Genomic DNA, 19,311 nt, shown 5'->3' on the forward strand with positions numbered 1-19,311 from the left:
TTGCACATCAGCTTACATAAAAACACTTTAAATAGAATGTCTTAGTCATATTTATAAGCCTTTATTAAGATTGATGAGGAAGGGATAATGGATGAAGAGTATATACGAGGTGTGTTCAAAAAGTAACGAGAATTTTTAAATTTCGCGGGTTTGGAGAGTCCGCTTGTATAAAATTTTTTTTTATTATGTTGGTACACATGCCCCTGAAGTACGATAAAATTTTCAGCAATATTCATTGCTTACTTTTTAAGTGGCAGCCGCTAACGTTAGACGTGTTTTTCGAGCTCGGCGATTTTCGTTTGTGAAAAAAAATGGATCAAAGAATTTGTATTAAATTTTGCGTAAAAAATGAAATAAAGTGTAGTAAAGTTTGTCAAATGTTAACAAAGGCATATAGTGAGTCTGCTATGAGTAAAGCAAGGATTTATGAGTGGTATAAGCGTTTCCAAGATGGCCACGAAAACATTGAAGATGACGAACGACCCGGACGCCCAAGCACATCAACAACCGATGAAAACGTGAAAAAAGTGAAAGAAATGGTTATGAACGATCGCCGAATCACAATCAGAGAAGTCGCTGATGATGTTGGCATATCAGTTGGCTCATGCCATCAAATTTTTTCGAATGTTTTGGGTATGAAACGTGTGGCAGCAAAATTCGTTCCAAAATTGTTGAATTTCGAACAAAAACAGCGGCGAATGGAAGTTGCTCAGGAGTCGCTAAATGAAGTCAATAATGATGCAGAACTACTAAAACGTGTTATAACAGGTGACGAAACATGGGTTTACGGATATGATGTCGAAACTAAGGCTCAATCGTCCCAGTGGAGGCATTCTGGATCGCCAAGACCGGAAAAGGCTCGACAAGTGCGGTCGAATGTGAAGGTTATGCTCACTGTGTTCTTCGATTTTAATGGCATAGTGCATAATGAATTCTTGCCACAAGGTCAAACAATCAATAAGCAGTACTTCCTACAAGTTCAACGTCGTTTGCGTGAAGCAATCCGAAAAAAACGCCCGGATTTGTGGCAAAACAATTCATGGCTTTTGCACCACGATAATGCGCCTGCTCACACTTCATTGCTCGTTCGTGAATTTTTGGCCAAAAACGAAACTGTAACGATGCCTCAGCCTCCATATTCGCCAGATATCGCTCCATGTGACTTTTTTCTATTTCCAAAAATAAAGAGAACATTAAAAGGCCGTCGTTTTACAAGCATAGATGACATTAAAAGCGAATCGCTGAAAGAGCTAAAAGCTATTACAAAGATCGAGTTTCAAAAGTGTTTCGAGGATTGGAAAAAGCGTTGGCATAAGTGTATTGTATCCGAAGGGGACTACTTTGAAGGCGACAACATTAATGTAGATGAATAAATAAATATTTTTTTCATAAAACGAAAATTCTCGTTATTTTTTGAACACACCTCGTATATGGGTTTAAATACTTGATTTCTCACTTTATTGTAACTTGACTGTGCTAGCGTAAGATCATTAATTGGTTTTGGATCATCATAAATATTTTTTATGTAATAAGAAATATTTTTTAATTCTTCTGCGAACAATTTAGATGGCTCAGGCCCGCGATAAGAATTATATCTCGATGAACTGTCATCATAACTACATTTTAAGTAGTAGCCTATGATAAACATTTCGTGGTGTTGAATGAAACATCTTGTTCATCGACTTTTGGTTTTTTCAATAGGCATTCACAGTCTCCATAGATAATGAAAGATGAATTTAATTTGAATCCAGAGTTCTTGAATTCAATATCTTGACCTTTTCTTGGCATCTATATACTACACTTATTTATTTGTTTACAGTTCCTTTCATGTGTAAAATGTTTCTCTGAGATAATAAAATAATGCAAACACTGATTATAAACAAATTTTTTAGTTTTACAGAGGGCTAAACTTATTTCTACTTATCTTGCAAAGTATTTTATATAAATATAATGGTAATTACTTAAAATTTCATCATTAATCAATAAAAAATTGACATGGTTGAATTTTTTATCATCTGTATGATAAAGACGAACGATTTGTTTACCCTCTAATCTAAACACATTGATTAATATGCTGTTTTGTTTTTCGAATTTTGAAATTTGATTCAAAGAGACTGGATATGATATACAGTGCCGGTCAGCCACTTTTACCCCCCCACGGGCAAAATCAGTCTAACTTCAAAGTTTTATATCTCTGGTAGAAATTAACGTACAGAGACGCGCGTGGGTGCGTTTGAAAGGTTTTTCGGAGAGCTTTCAAATGATATGACTCACGGTTGCCATCGATTGTTTTTTTAAATTTTGCAACAATTATGCAAAATTGAAAATTCTGAAATTTTTTTATTATTTTTGACAATTAGCCAATTTTGGAAAAAAAATCGTACGAAAATTTGAAGTACACCATTTTTTAGCTATTACCAAGCCCTATCTGAATCACTCATCAAAAATTTATTTTCGTCAAATATGACGCGCGCACGGGCATTTTTTCCTGTGAGTGACAGTTTTTTTCAACATTTTTTATCTCCGTCAAATTGTAACAATCGAAAAAAATTTATAGGAGAAAAAATGTTTGTTTTTTCACGTAGAATACTACAATAATTTTTTTTTCGGTTTTTCGACAAATTTTTTTTTTTCGGTTTAAATTAATTTTCAAGGTCGAAAAAAAAAGGATTTTTTTTTTATTTAATTTACGATACTTGTTATGTAGTATTGTTGAATGGGTGGAAAAAATTTTTTTTTTGTGGTTTCTCATTTTATTAGCGTACCGGCTGTGAGAAAAAAAAATTGAAAAAAACCGAAAAAAAAAATTTTTCGAAAAACCGAAAAAAAAATTATTGCAGTATTCTACGTGAAAAAACAAACATTTTTTCTCCTATAAATTTTTTTCGATTGTTACAATTTGATGAAGATAAAAAATGTTGAAAAAAACTGTCACTTCCAGGAAAAAATGCCCGTGCGCGCGTCATATTTGACGAAAATAAATTTTTGATGAGTGATTCAGATAGGGCTTGGTAATAGCTAAAAAATGGTGTACTTCAAATTTTCGTACTATTTTTTTTCCAAAATTGGCTAATTGTCAAAAATAATAAAAAAATTTCAGAATTTTCAATTTTGCATAATTGTTGCAAAATTTAAAAAAACAATCGATGGCAACCGTGAGTCATATCATTTGAAAGCTCTCCGAAAAACCTTTCAAACGCACCCACGCGCGTCTCTGTACGTTAATTTCTACCAGAGATATAAAACTTTGAAGTTAGACTGATTTTGCCCGTGGGGGGGTAAAAGTGGCTGACCGGCACTGTACCATTCAAATGGAGTTTATTCTCATGTGATATGTAATGACTTACTTTTTGAGGATGATTTGTATATTAATTTTACATAAAGCTTCTAAGATTGCCCATATAAAGCATTTCTTATCATTATTTTGTACATTGATACAAGCATGCTTGTTTTTTTTTAAATGTTGGTAGAGGTATATGAAAACTTCTACTTTGCATTAGATTAAATTTATTGATATTAATTTGAAGATTAATAATAGAATCCAAAGACCATCCTGACTCGTTAAGTAGGTAAACTAGGCAGGCCACAGAACAGGGGGGCCTCAGATCATGGGAGGGCCTCAGATCAGTGATCTGAAGTGCATGATCTATGAGATCACCACTCTTAGATCAGGCGCCCCCTCTCCTCCTGCAGCACTCTTAGATCAGGCAATCCCTCTCCTCCTGAGATCAGGCGCCCCCGCCGCCGCTCCCTCTATGATCTGAGGCATATGAGCTATCAGATCAGCACTGTTAGATCATGCGCAAGAGCCAGCCTCCCGCCCGCCCAATGTGAAATGCGTTTTAAATATTAAAATACATTTATGTAATTAATTGCATTTAATTAATTTGACGCAATTGATTTACGAATAATGGATAGATTTAGTGAAATAAATTAGCAGACACCGCGGGGAATCGATCTCGCGTCCTATGGCTCGATAGACCGTAGCCTCTAGCAAGTGAGCCACGGCTGCTTATAGCTCTTGGTATCTCTTATTGAGTATATTAGGTACACACAACCAAAAAGCGACTGGACTACGGCGTCCCCCTGCCGCGACTTCATCCGTATGTGTGCAAGTGTTTTAAGATCACGCGTCATCGTGTGTGTGTGTGTGTATGTGTGTGTGCAACACATTGATACTTACTGCAAACCCGAATGTCTGTGCTTGTCCAAGAGATACACCATCGCCGTGCTTGCCTGTCTTGGGGAGTGCATTTTTAGATATTATTAAATAATTTTGTATTAATTTATTATTATTAATTTATTATTAATTTAATTATTATTATTAATTTATTGTTATTAATTTATTATTAATTCAATTATTATTAATTTATTATTATTAATTTATGAAATAGTGTAGTAGAGGGGGGGGGGGGTAATTGTAAATATATATATTGTTTTTTCTTAAATAAAATTTTTTTATTAATAAAAATAAATTGGTAAAATTAAATGTTATTTATAACAATTAAATTACATAATTTATACAAGGTGGGCCATTTTAAGTGAACCGGTAGGTTTTCTCGGAAACTATGAGAGATAGCGAAATATTTTTCAGACAAAAGTTGCTCAATCTCGAGGGGGTCAAATTCTCATGACCTTACCTTTGACCTTCGAGGTCACGTTCAAGGTCATTTGAAGGTCAACTTTGTTTTCTTAAATGGGAACTCCTATTTTTGACCCCGGATTCGGAAAGAGCTGATTCACCCCTTTTATCATATGCAGGCGCAAGGTCGTACATTTTTCTAGCTTAACCATCCATGTTATCCAATAAAAGTAACATGACCTCACCTTTGGCCTTGAGGTCATGTTCAAGGTCATTTGAGGGCAACATTGTTTTCTTACGTGGGAACCCTATTTTTGACCCCGGATTCGGAAAGAGCGGGAAAATCTACCTAATTTTTTGTTTAGGCGTCATGTGTGAGGTCTATTTTGCCCTATTTATTCAAGATTATAAATGAAGAAGATAAGTGATTAAAGTATTTTAGTTTTATTATTTATTTACTAAAATAACATTTATTACATTTATTTACCAAATTAGTCAATTGTTACAGTAAGTGTTCAAAAACATTTCCATCTCTTTGAATGCATAATTCGATTCTCCGATGAAAATTATCTACTGTCCTCAGTAGTATATCCTGAGGTATGCTCTGACATGCGATCCTGATCCTGTCCATCATGTCTTCTCGGGTCGTTGGTTGTTCTTGATAAGCGACATTCTTCAAGTATCCCCATAAGTAAAAGTCAAGACATGTCAAATCGGGAGATCATGGTGGACCAATTGCATGGCCCAGTGCCATGGACCAGTTGCCGATCTATCTACCGTTGAATCCGATGTCCAGGTGAGCTCTAACATTTCTGTGGAAATGCGCAGGAGCTCCATCTAACTGCATCCACATTCTCAGTCTTGTTTGGAGGTCTACTTCTTCCAGTAGTCCATCTAGTTCATTTTGTAAAAATTGAGAAAAGTTTGCTCTATTGACATTTCCCTCAAAAAAATAAGGTCCAATCACATGTCCATTGATAATGCCACACCACACGTTGATGCTCCAACGATGCTGATGATCTACTTGTCGATGCCAATGAGGATTTTCAGCTGACCAGTAATGACAGTTGTGCCTGTTGAGCTCCCCATCATTTTTGAATGTAGCTTCGTCAGAGAACATGACATTATGGAAAAAAGCCCTGTTGTTTTGAATCATTTCATTTGCCCAACGACAAAACTCCAGTCGCTTTTTCATGTCATCTGGTGTGATGGCTTGAGTGAGAGTGATATGATATGGTCGGAATTTTCGTTTTCTGAAAATTCTAAGGACAGTTTGTTTTGATATTCCAGTTTCTCTTTGGATCTGTATACTACTAATATGAGGATTCCCATGAATAATTGTCAATATCACAAGCACGCTAACATCATTCTCATCGTAAGTATGATATTTTCACGTAAAAAATAAATGTCCTTCTTGAACTTTCACATGAATCCTTCGAATGTGTTATAATGAGGGTGTCTTCGGTACGGAAAATGTTCTTGATAAAGTCTTGCAGCTCTACGATAATTCCCTCCGGCTAGAGCAAGAATGAAAATCATATCGACGCGTTCACGTGCAGCATAATCCGACATGGTCCAAAAAAAAAGGCTTTTGATTTAATTTTTAATAAAAATTTGTGACAAAAAAATTCTCTTCAAATGAACACAAAATCGCTATTCAGTGAAATAAGCGAATAAACTAATCTGCAGTATCGAAAAACAATTTTTGTTTTGTGGAAATGAAAAGATTCGATATGCCAAACCAGACAATGACAGGTAGACGTATGTCAAAGTACATAAAGACACTTTACGGTAAATGTTACTTTTATTGGATAACATGGATGGTTAAGCTAGAAAAATGTACGACCTTGCGCCTGCATATGATAAAAGGGGTGAATCAGCTCTTTCCGAATCCGGGGTCAAAAATAGGAGTTCCCATTTATATAAAATTAAACTTGTAGCGCAGCCCATAACTCTGCAACTTAATGCTGTAATATCGAGTGAAGAAGCTGGGGCCTCGCAATCATCATCATCAGCATCATCATCATCGGTACGCGAACCTTGGAATATGATTGGTACTGGTATGGAAGTATCCAATGCTCCACATACAACAATAAAAGTAGCTGAAGATGCAACAGTTCGTTGGAGTGACATTAACAGTGCTTTCAAAGATAGAATCAAGACTGGTGTAATTATCAATCTGAAGCATTTAGATTTGGGTACGTTTTTGAGATATGCCAAACGACTGTTTCAAGCTCAAATCGATTAAGCTTTGAAGCGAAATAATTCTATAAAAGTGAATGTTGTATTGGATGCTGAGTATGTAGTTACAAAGAATGACGAGGAAACACTCGATGTAAAGCATTTCAATACTAAGACGGTGCCGATATACATAACTACGAATATAAACGAATGGTATATGGAGAATGTACTGGAGTCTTTTAGAAACAGTATGGAAGAATTCAAAGAGCAAGATTCAGGGTGATCTCTTCGCGCTATTCTAAAGTTAACTGTTGATATTAATAAATACAATCCTATAAGGGCTGGTTCTTACATTAAGTTGCCAGAACCTATTAGAAAAAGGAAGGCCTGTCTAAATGTGCAGAACTATGATGATGATGTGTGTTTCAAATGGGCTATTCTTTCATTATTAAATCCGGTTGCAATGAATCCAAATCGTGTCAGTGCATATACTATGCATAAGCATATACATAATTTTAGGAATCTTACATTTTCCGTGGATCCGAGGCAAGTCATTAAATTTAAAAAAGAAAATTATATTTCAATAAATTTGTATTTCCTAAATTTGAAAAATGGCATCTATGAAGTTTTACCTCGACATTCCTATGTTTATGTATCATCATTAATGAAACTCAAGAAGATATCTCTTCAACAAAAACAAGACTTTTACAGCAGTCTTTATGATTCGCAGATCAGCGACAAGGAGTACGCTCACGCCAAAGAGGTTCGGAGAACGTTCAATATCACCGATCTCGGCAGCTATTCGGATCTATATCTCAAGACTGATGTACTCTTATTAGCTGAAGTATTTGAAAACTTTAGGAACAAATGTCGAATTACGTATCGTTTGGATCCTGCTCACTATTATACAATACCCGGATTAAGTTGGAATGCTATGTTAAAATATACAGGTGTAAAATTGGAGCTACTGACGGATATCGATATGCTCATGTTTATCGAAAGCAGTATTCATGGGGGAATCAGCTAGTGCTGCAACACGAATGCCGTCACCAACAATCCCTACATGGGGACTGATTATAATTTACTAAAAGATAACAAATACCTTATGTATTACGACATAAATAATCTCTACGGATGGAGTAGATTGAACCTCTTACACAAGGTGGTTTTGAATGGTACAACATTGAGACAAACTTCTTCGATGTTCCTGATGGTTCACCCTTTGGATTCATACTCAAAGTTGACTTAAAGTATTCGATGGAAATTTACGATGCACATAAAGATCTTCCATTCTATCCGGAGCACTAGTCTGCTCCTGAATCCAAACAGAAAAAACTTATGACGACTCTGAATGATAAAGAGTGTTACGTGATCCACTACAGAGCATTGAAGCAAGTAATAAAGCATGGTTTACGTCTCAAAAAAATCAATTGGGCTTTGACATTTGATCACAGTACGTGGTTGAAGACATATATTGATTTGAACAGCGACATGCGTAAACAAGCGAAAAATGAGTTTGAAAAAATACTATTTAAGCTTTTTAACAATGCCCTGTACGGGAAGACAATGGAAAATGAAAAGAAACGCATCGATGTGAAATTGGTGAGCAAGTGGGACGGGCGATATGGTACTGAAGATTTCATAGCTCGGACAAATTTCCATAGTAGAGATATTTTTGACGATGAGATAAAGGCGATTTAACTCTTACGAACGGAAATAACAGTGAAAAAACTCATATACATCTCTCTTGCTGTCCTTGACTTATCGAAAACTCTCGTGTATTGCTTCCACTATAACTATAAGGCTCGTGCTGTGGATGAGCATTACAAATTGTTATACACTGACATGGATAGTCTTGTGTATGAGATCACTAATAGCGACATATATGACGTCATGTCTTGAGATATTCATGAATTCGATACCTCAGACTTTGACGAACTAAGTCATTTCAATATTCCAAGAGCCAATAAGAAAGTGGTTGGGCTGATGAAACATGAAAACAACGGTGAAATCATGTTGGAGTTTGTTGGATTCAGGAGTAAAATGTATAGCATTAGATTTCAGAATAGAAATCCAATATAAAAGTCGAAACGACCAAAGAGTTCCATATTGAAAGCTATGATCGTATTTGACGACTATGTCAAGTGTCTTCGTGAGAATGCAACTTTAAGCCCAGAGCAAAAGATCATCAGATCTCGCCATCATGAGTTATAGAGCGAAAAACAGACAAAGGTCGCGCTCAGTGGACATAATGATAAACGGTTCTTTCTTCCTGGTACCACAGACACGCTTCCTTGGGGTCACTATGGTATTCCATTGGTGGAAAGAGAGAGGATTGAAGCACTGGGAATGGTCTTGGTCGAGCCCGTAGCTGCCGCTCTAGTCGCCGCCGCCGCTGCCGTGATTCAAGCATTGATCACCACTAACGAGCCACCGACGAACTTGGAGAAAGGAGCAGAGAATGGGATGAGAGAAACGTTACATCAATTGCAACCACGGACTGCGAAGCTCATTCTCGTCGAGAAAAAATCGTCGACAATAGCAGCAGCACCAGTCTTCTGATTATATTCTAAGTGAAATTACAAGAAGGAAAAGAAAGTTACTAAAAGCTATATTTGTCGCTAAAATTTCAAAGTTTAGTGATTGAAAGAAAAAAATTATTTTACCTTTGCGGTAAATACAAAATATTCTACAATTCATTTTTTCTTTTCTACAAGTTGAGTCGTTAATACTTATTTGTTTCTTTTGCAGATGGATTATACTCAATTAAATATTATTGCACGTAGCGAATTTATGTCCACCAAAAAAGTTAGTGAATTGACGAAAGGATGCAAATATATATATATATATACAAATATATAAATATATGCAAATACCAAAGTAAAGCCAGTTACAACACGATTTGGTGAGAAAATAATTGTTGATATTGACGACGAATTTCAACTATTTCTATTATCCAAACTGTCGAATGCAATTATATAAAATCAAAAATTGATGGACGATTTGACGGAAAATGCCAATAAACTTAATTTATTTATAAATTATCAAGGGGGAAACTAAATAACATTCAGTAGCGCGTAGACACATTATTATTAATAAATAAATCATATTTTTACATCAAATGTTTATTTATTTATCATTAAATCTACATACATAAGCTTAGACTAACTGTATTTTTTTCTACAGTTCATTTTTATCTATCCAACTATTATGCGAATTATCGAATCCTAACCATTTCACAAACACTTGATTATCACGCCTTTTAATAATTTTTTCAACCAGATATATATCGGGATGTTCCGTTTTTTGTAGTTCCTGCTCGTAAAAACCACCAAGAATTGGCTGATCTTGATAATCTTTCAAGTGATAAATAGCTGGATTTTATGAAACTACACGTACAATAGTAAATATTTCTGTAGACTAATTCTGTGTATATCCTTTTTCAAATATTTGCTTCGCATTACTCACTCTCACTTTATCACCAACTATGAACTTTGACCTCCTTCTTATACATTCTTGAGCAAAATTGCGTAATACTTGAGCTTGATTCTACGTTGTCATTTGAATAGGTTTCATACCAATTATTCTGTGTTTACGATTGTTGTAAGTAGCAATGAGCTTTGGTAGTATATCTACCCATTTTTGATTGCTGCGTAGACTAATTTTTTTCCACATAGCATTTTTCAACGTACGATTGAATTGTTCACGTATTGAAGCTTCGAGTGAATTATAAGTCGAGTAGAGATTAATGTTATATTTTTTCATGAGAGCTTCAAAAGTAGCATTGTGAAATTCTTTACCTCTGCCCGTGTGAAAATTATTTGGTACTCGACTTTTCACGAAAACAGATTTCAGTGCAGCTGCCACATCGCTACCGGTTTTTTTTTTCACTAGCACGGTCCACGCATGCTTTGAAAAATTATCGATTATCGTGAGAAGCCAATTATAGCCGCGATTTCCTCTAGAATAAGCCTGCATATTGATGAGATCGGCCCTCTAAGTTTCTTCTATTCCTTATACCGTACCGTCTCTTCTATTTCTTATACCAAATATCGTACTTGCGTCGTGGATAATTACGTCTGGCTGGTTTGCGAAGCTCTTCCACCACTATCACTTTTTGATGATCCTTAGGATGACACATCTACTTCTCTATTTTTAGTATCTATTTTTATTACTGATTTATTTATTTCAACTAAGTTACTGAGATTATTTTTCAAGTATGCTATGATGGTATTAGTATCAGTTTTGACTTTCGACTGAACGATATATTGAACAGTTTGCAAATTAACGACATCATCAAAATTTAGTGATGGAGTAACATTCTCTAATCTTTTATTTTGAAGATAGAAATGACCTTCTGACGTGAGCTTGAATCCAAGACTTGGTGGACCACAACGGTCGTTAGCACGATGTTTAAGTTTACGTCCGAATACATCAACGATCATTTTGATAATGAATGAATGATAGTAATGCTCTCAATATACATATATATATATATATATCCACCCTCGCGTAGTTCCTGAATTATCGAATAGATCTTGTTGATATGATTATTGTTACCTGATGATTGTTTAGCTACAAGTAATTGAAGACGATCTACAATCTCATTTGGATCATCTCAATACACATAATCCATATTAATGTTGTTGTTGTTCTTTCGTGCAACCTTATAACTAGATTAAGATGCGCCAATTTTCAATTCCTTCTCTTCTATCTTAGGTTTTTTAATCTTAATAAATAATGGACCAATGATTTTATTAAATTTGTGACTATTATGTGCTTGTATAGACTCATTTGGATTCATGCTTTGTCTATGAACGCTAGACTTTTCCAAAATTTCTCGATATCTCTTGAAATCGTCTTCTGTTATTATACTTCTATCAGGATGCTTTTTCACAAGTAGCTCCATTAAACCATATATTTTCGGATACTTGACATCATCAACGCTTACGGTATTCTCATCAAAAGTCACTGTGGAGTTACCAAGCACATAAGCTCCATTTTTTTCTTTGCGCACATCATAAATCAAATCTAAAAAACTAGAGTCACTTTTATCCAAAGCATTTACGTGAAATTGAGATATTTTAATTTGTAAGAGTTGATTTGTAGCAATTAAAAATGTGTTTATGTCCAAGTAACTTTGATTAACTATGCATGCTATACTAATACGATTTTGAAATTCGGAATGAATTGGTCTTCAAATAACTCTTCAAATTAATTTCCATGAATTTGATCAGGAATAGACTGTATTAATTGTATACGTCCATCAACTCTTATAGAATTTCTCACATTGTCTTCAAGAGAATTCAAATGAAAAGCACAAGTTTGACATCTTTGTCAAATTGCTCTATTTAAAAAATGATATTTCATGAATTCCTTAAGTCAAATTATAGCATTAATTGCTAGATTTCTCCATCTAATATGATCATCTATATCTGAATCTTTCAATTGATAATAATCTTTCCACAACCTTTTACCGTATCTTCACAATAAGCAATAGAAGTCATCGTGACGATTATCTAGTTAGTTATTTAGTTAGTTGTGGTATAAAGGATTATAAGGATTATTACGAAGAAAAGGATTTGGTACGAACAGCTCTAAAATAAGCTCCTTTTCAATAATCAATGCATATTGATTTAATTAACTGATTAATAAGGATTTAACAAATCACTATGGATTCTTACAAATGGAATAGGTAAGACAGGCGTAGTTCACTGGCTGTCTCGAGAGATTGCGCTATTTTACAAGACCGAAGTGGTTTTAAGGCTAAGTGAAAAAAAATAGATATTATTGCTTTAAGATACAATACAGCTCATATATTTCGAAGAGCAGTTTGATTTTTACTCTAAAAATGGACTATATTTTCGTTATGCAAGGCTTTTATGGTCTTGAAAATATTTTGATTTGTAAAGAGTTTGCTTATATATCAGTATTTCCTTACACTTACCCTGCACTACTATTCTTTAAGCCTTCATATCCCTGGTGCTTAGCGTTCCGGCCGTTCTCTCGCGTAAATTCAAAAATCAAATAGAAGTTTGCGCTTTTGAAATGATCAAGGATGCGTGGTATTTGTAGTGAATGCGCGATGTTGTTGATAGACCGGAACAGTTCGCTAATTGGAAAGTTGAGAATAGTGTACTGTATAGATACATGCACGATCATTTGCTGGACTCAGTGATGAACCGCGAGGAGTGCTGTCGCTTAATAGTGCCACTGGAGTACCGGCAGCGTGTACTGCGTAACGCTCATTGCGAGTCGTCTGTACATTTCGGGCTGGAAAATACGTACGATCGAGTAGCGCTCAAGCACTATTGGCTAAGCGTTTGGTACGACGTTAAGAGTTTCGTTGCGGAATGCGTAGAGTGTTAGAAGTACAAAGTCAAACAGCAGGCACTGAAAAGGAAAACGCGTTGTCGAACGCTCTTGAGTGGTCGTCACAACTGATGTCATAGAGCTATCCCGAACTAAAAATCGATTTCATTACATGGTGATTTTCCAGGATCTAGTTAACAAATGGGTAGAATTGAACTGAAACCATTTCGTTTGGCCAATGGAAGACCCTTGGCACTTTAGAAGAATTAATTTTATTTACAAGTAGATAAGAAACGCCGGATTAAATATCTCGTGAGCGATAATATGCAGGCTTATAAATGTAAGATTTTGCAGGAAACGTTACGGGCTCATGTTATAGAACACATATTTTGCCTCGTTTATCATTAGCAGAGTGACCCGGTGGAACGCGTAAACTAAACGTGGAAGACAATGATCGCGATCTTCGTGGATAACGATATTGCAATTAGGATTAACACCTACACAAGTTTACGCACACGATCAATACAGCAATTCAGTCGTCAACAAGAATTTTACTGGCGTTTTTGAATTTCAGATGGCATCCAAGGCAAGTGGAAAGCTTGCATCACGAGATGGAAGAGCGTGGGCTGGTCTTAAAAATAAATCCGAAGATTTAGCTGTGTCAAGCTGCTGCGCACCATCGGCGACATCCTGAGCGCCACACACACTGACACTGCTGCTGATCACTGATAACACCCGGAGATACACACATACAATACACGGGTACACAACCGAAGGGGAGCACTCCAGGAGGCGCTTCGGAGACCGGCAACAGAGCACGATGTTAACACGTGGGAGTGAAGGCAGCTATATTGAAGAGCGGTACAGACTAAATGAGAGCGAGTGAGACAGACTGGACGAGAGCAGGTGAGATAGACTAAATAAGAGCGATCAAGACAGACCATATGAAGCGAGCTAACTAAAATAAATATTATACAGATTCAAATGCAAATGCGATGATGAGAGCGCTACGAAAATAAGACCGTCTTACAATTATTTTATCACTAAAAATAATTTAGCGATGTGACTTATACATGGAACATATTAAAATATAAAATTAGAAATACTTGTATGTAGCCGCTATAAGAAAGTTAGCAGATACTCGTATATTTATATTGATGGATTAAGCTGTCAGTTTACACGAAAGAAATAATATCATTAAAATGCAATCTTTCGTGCATAATCAGACAGCAGGTCTTGTATGTAGCTATCAGGACAATAATGAAATTATAACTATATTATATTTATAAATTATCCATTAAATGTGTAGGAGCGCGAGAGTCGTTGCGCGTGTCTGAGCGATTGTAGCGCCACGGTGACAAGGGGGGAGGAGGTTTTTGATAGGCCTTATAGGTGGAAGCGGGGACGGGGAGAAGAGAGAGTAGCGCGAGGACGCTCAACGATGAAGAGCGTCGATCTGTATCCGTCTGTACTTCATAAAAGTATTCCATGAGATTAATTCCGACTGAAATCTTTCTCCAATCATACACATTATAATTCCTACAAATGTATTAATAAACGACAAGCAATCTGACGAATTAAATTGATAAATTTATTGATGAAATTCGAAACTCTGACGAATCTCGCTGGTAACGTCACGACCAATAAGTGAATTAGAATAAAATTTGATTTCCGTCCGCATCGAAAAATAAATAAGAGTAGGGGTAATTCTTTCTCATCAATCAATGCTAGCCGACTTGTTAGTGGGGGGTGAGAGAGGGTAAATAGTGACGAAAATAGGAGTTAAAATGAGGGCACTGTACTTTTCTAATTCACATATTGACCAATGACGAAATTTTCGGAGGGCGCTACCGATATTCGAACTAGCATATCGGCCAATAATAGGATTTCTCCTTCGAAAGGGGATCTTTGACCGCGAAATGCCGTTTCTCGTCCATTTTACCGCTGATCGCTAGATTGAGAGGAAGCAATTTCCCAGATTCGCTGCTACAGTTCCCGTTTGTCGAGTTCCTCAGCAGAAATCTGTCAGTAGGCAAAGTGCCACTCACTAATACTAATTGCGAAGTGCGTTGCGTGATTTTTCTCGTGCAAATAATACCGTTGCGACGCGTAGATCCGTCGACGCTGGAAAATTCGTGCTCCGATCGAGTCGCGCTGACCATCCGCCATTTTCCGAATTAGCGTGAATGGTAGGATCGAAAAAAAAGGAATTTAGATATTGAGGTAGTAAATTAGAGTTACGAATTCAGGGATCGAGAGTGTTAGACCGTCGCAAATTTAATTCGCCGGGTCATGTGGATCTATTCTGCCGCGCATTGAGTCACGTAAAGTCACGCTGACCATCCGCCATTCCGACCGTAAGCGTACTTTAATTTCAGAATAAAGTCAAGTGTGACCGATTTTCTTAATTTTACACCTCGTTAACCCTTCCTTCCCTGCAGGCTGATATTATTTTCAACCGCGGACGGTTGATAACGAGAATTCTTCGTTCGCAATTTCTGGTTCCGAAATTAGGTAACTTACGCGCGAAATCGAACAAATCTCCGACCCGAGACGAGGAGTCATATCATGAGCTGACAGCACTTTAAGGACCTGAGAAGACGAAAATAAATCGACAATTCTTGGGCACCATCGGCTTGATATCAGGAAATCGCTGTGACGACGCCAAGTTGACCACGCTGCGCAGTAGCACTGTGGGCAAACGGAGCCATGCCTTGCGATATTCAGACCCTATTTTATACCTACCCCGACGATCGCCCTATTTTAGGAACGACGGACTAGCGCACTTTTAGCTAGTCTGGGGAAAAATCAGGCCTTGTGATGGAAGTGCTCCGAGTGTGCGGCTGAGACCCCCCGAAGTTCCCCGCCACATAGTACAATATGTTTCATAGAGTACAATTTGTTCTATTAATTGAATAAAAATTCTTGATAATCACAGCTGTTTTAGATATTATTCCTATGGTTTATAATTTTTGCAATAATACTCTGTGAAAAAATGATTTAAGCATAGTTTGTGTTCACTCCAGCCACAAGTTATAATTTCATTTTTGTCCTGATAGCTACATATAGGACCTGTTGTCTGATTATGCACGAGAGATTGTATTTCAATGATATTATTTGTTTCGTGTAAACTGACAGCCTAATTCATCAAAATAAATATATCAGCTTATTTTCTTACGAAGTTTTTCCAGAAGCGAAATCCATAAACATCTAGGGGCTGAATTTTACCAGTCGTACGCGGTGATATCGTCATTAGTTTTAAATTCACCTCTTTTAGTACAATTTCCTGTACCATTCCAGAAATCCAAAAGTAGCACAGATAAATTTTTAGTACTTATCAGAAATATTTCTCTTATCTACGTCTGAAAAAGTTCCTTAAAAAGCATTCCAAAAATCTTTCTCGCTAACCACCGGTTTTCTCACTGATTTTTCTTTAATAACCACTTCCATGGGTAAAGTGGTTTAAACAAAAGCACCGATGGAGTTGAATCTTCTTCCAGAGGACAAACAGCAATCTCCTTGAATACGAATTCGTTTAAGGTAGTTTTGAAGCCCTGTACATCTACAACAAAATCCATCGTAGTAACTGAGGAATCGACGTCGACGACTGCGTCAATACAGTTGAATTAATGCCTTTTTATATCGAGAATGCACTTGTTGATGCCCCACTATAATTTTTCGATAAATCACAATCGTTTACCCCCTCCATACTTTTTCCAACCAATCAGCATGTGCTAGTGTCTAAGATATCGAAAGATGGTTGTTGGGTTCATTGGCTTTGTACAAAGCTGATGAGCTTTCTCGTTCGCCTAGCTTGATTGTGTCTGGCGGACAGAAACTGCAGGAAGCTATGCGCATGATTAGAACAGTTTTACATTTTCTAAACGAATACAAGAGTAGGTTGTTAGCACAGCCCCACATTGACACTTCATCGATTGTCGGACCTGAGGTGAGCAAGCATAGCGAACAATCGATATACGAACCCCTCGTTATTTTGGATGTAGTTGGTGAAGGTCTTGAACCGGCTGTTATCAATCCAGCTCAGTACTCAACAGTTCGCTGGAACGACATAAATAATGCGTTCAAAGGCAGAATAAAGATTGGTGTAATAACCAATTTGAAACATCTGGATTGAATGCGTTTTTGAAGTATGCCAAACCATTATTCCATGCTCAAATTAAGGAGATCTTGAAGAAACACAGTTCTTTAAAAGTGAATGCTGCACTAGACGCCAAGTATGCAGTCGAAAAGAGTAATCACGATGAAAAACTTGATGTGAAGCATTTCGATACGAAGATGGCACCGATATACTTAACTACAGACATAGACGAGTGGTTCATCGAAAACGTTTTAGAACCAATTAGTAAGATCATGGAAGAATTTCAAGAGCAAGACTCGGGCTGGTCTTTTCGTGTTATATTAAACTTAACCGTAAATATCAGCAAGTATAATCCTATGAGGGCTGGTTCTTACGTTGAATTGCCCAAGTCTATTAGAAGAAAGAGAGCCTGTGTGAATGTGCGGAACCACGACAACGAAGGTTTCAAATGGGCCATCCTTTCGGCGTTACATCCAGTCGCAAAGAATGCATGTCGTGTGACTGCCTATACAGCTCATCAAGATAAATATAATTTCAAAGATCTATCATTTCTGGTACACCCGAAAGAAGTCATGAAATTTAAAAAGCAAAACAACGTTTCAGTGAACGTGTACTTTTTAAATTTGAATAATGGGTCCTACGATGCGTTGCCGCACATTTGACAGATGAGAAAAAAAACAGACACGTGAATCTTTTTTTAGTAAAAAATTATTATATCGATGTTAATGCCGGTGTGAGCAAAGAACAAATGGAACGTCCCGGTATACCTTACAAAGTGCACTATGTTTGGATAAAAGATTTATTTCGATTGATGTATCGACAGTTGTCATTTCGCAGATGTAAGTCATCCAATTCCAGGGCGCGTTTCATAATTTCTGGCTTCTGCGACTTCACTCTTCTGATAATAAAAGATAATAAAAGTCGGGTCAACGCCGTAGAGCTGGGCCAAACTCTGCGTTGTTTTGCCGGCGTCCAGAGCTGCGACGATAGCGGCTTTTTGCTGCACTGTCAAGTTGACCTGCCGTTTTCTGGTCCCCAGAGATTGTTCCTCCAAAGACAAATCCAAGCCCTGGCTCAATCTCTTGATAGTGTGTGGAAAAACGCTGTATTCCTTGGCAAGATGAGCCATCTTGACATTGTTGGACAGCTTCTGCTTGATTTCAGCTACTTGACACAGGTTCAAACTCTTGGCTGCCATGATCTGAAAAATTCTTGTACAAATTCAAATGAATAAAACAAATATATAAAAAATTGACGCAAATATTAATAAGAATCGAAAAATATAATAGAAGAAGCTATCTGACAATTGATTGGCAGCGTTTTTTTTCTTATTTAAAAAAATTGTTTTCTTATTTTCTTTTATAGACTAAATATAAAAGATATAGTGTAACAATAGGCTTGTAAGCTTACCAGTTGATCTTGAAAACTTCTTGAAAACCAGTTGATTTTAAAAACACAATCAAAACGTACAGAAACTATACACTCGATTGAACAAAATTGTTTTGGACACTGAGAGATACGTAAACTGGAGAAAAGGACGAGGGTGTTGCATCGAAAGTCGAATACAGACTGAAGTCAAAACGCGTCTTTAGGTACATATCCCTCCCACAAATTACAAGAGTCATAAATTACAAGGAGTGTAACTCATAAGTCACAAATTACAAGGAGTCAAGCAAAAATTGGATTAAAAAAATTTTTGCTTAACAAAATGGAGAGTGCTAAGAATAACATAATTACAAGGAGTCATCTTGTACTTGGAGATACATATGCAAGATATAAGAGCGACGCGTCGGCGCCAGACTCATAAAAGTGCGCCGCCGGCAGGTGCCAGGTAAGCGACCGAGAGCATACGACACTGCGCTCGAGTCATAAATCGGGCAGTGAGAGAGGCTAGGTAACGGGCAGTGGCAGAGGTCGGGCAGTTGCGGAGGGTGCAGTAGCAGAGGTTCGACTGTAAATATAATCACTCGTGTACTCATGTCGAAAATCGGTCGAAATTGTACTTAATGTATTTGAAAAACAATATTATTAATAGGTGGTTCAATGGATAATCTTCTTAAAAAAGCTGTGAACTATAATGATTCTGATGAGATTGAGATACAAATATCGAAACAAACAGCTGTTCAAGCAAAGTTAA

The 19,311-nt window shown here is 36.7% G+C and overlaps 1 protein-coding gene across 10 annotated transcripts in view; it reads right to left on the reverse strand.

Moving 5' to 3' along the window:
- Positions 1-19,311, reverse strand: part of LOC131669021 (inactive dipeptidyl peptidase 10) — a 1,674,792-nt gene that overhangs the window by 963,213 nt on the left and 692,268 nt on the right. Inside the window, exon 7 of one of the 10 annotated variants that reach the window (XM_058943620.1) lies at positions 4,184-4,240. The exons of the other annotated variants lie outside the window; for them this stretch is intronic. Within the exon in view, the coding sequence (XP_058799603.1) occupies positions 4,184-4,240 (57 nt within the window). The remainder of the gene's footprint in view (positions 1-4,183; positions 4,241-19,311) is intronic. 10 annotated transcript variants of the gene reach the window in all.

Source organism: Phymastichus coffea, unplaced genomic scaffold (genome assembly GCF_024137745.1).
Source record: "Phymastichus coffea isolate CEN01 unplaced genomic scaffold, Cenicafe_Pcof_1.1 PCOF00007, whole genome shotgun sequence".
NCBI classification, from domain to species: Eukaryota; Metazoa; Arthropoda; class Insecta; order Hymenoptera; family Eulophidae; genus Phymastichus; species Phymastichus coffea.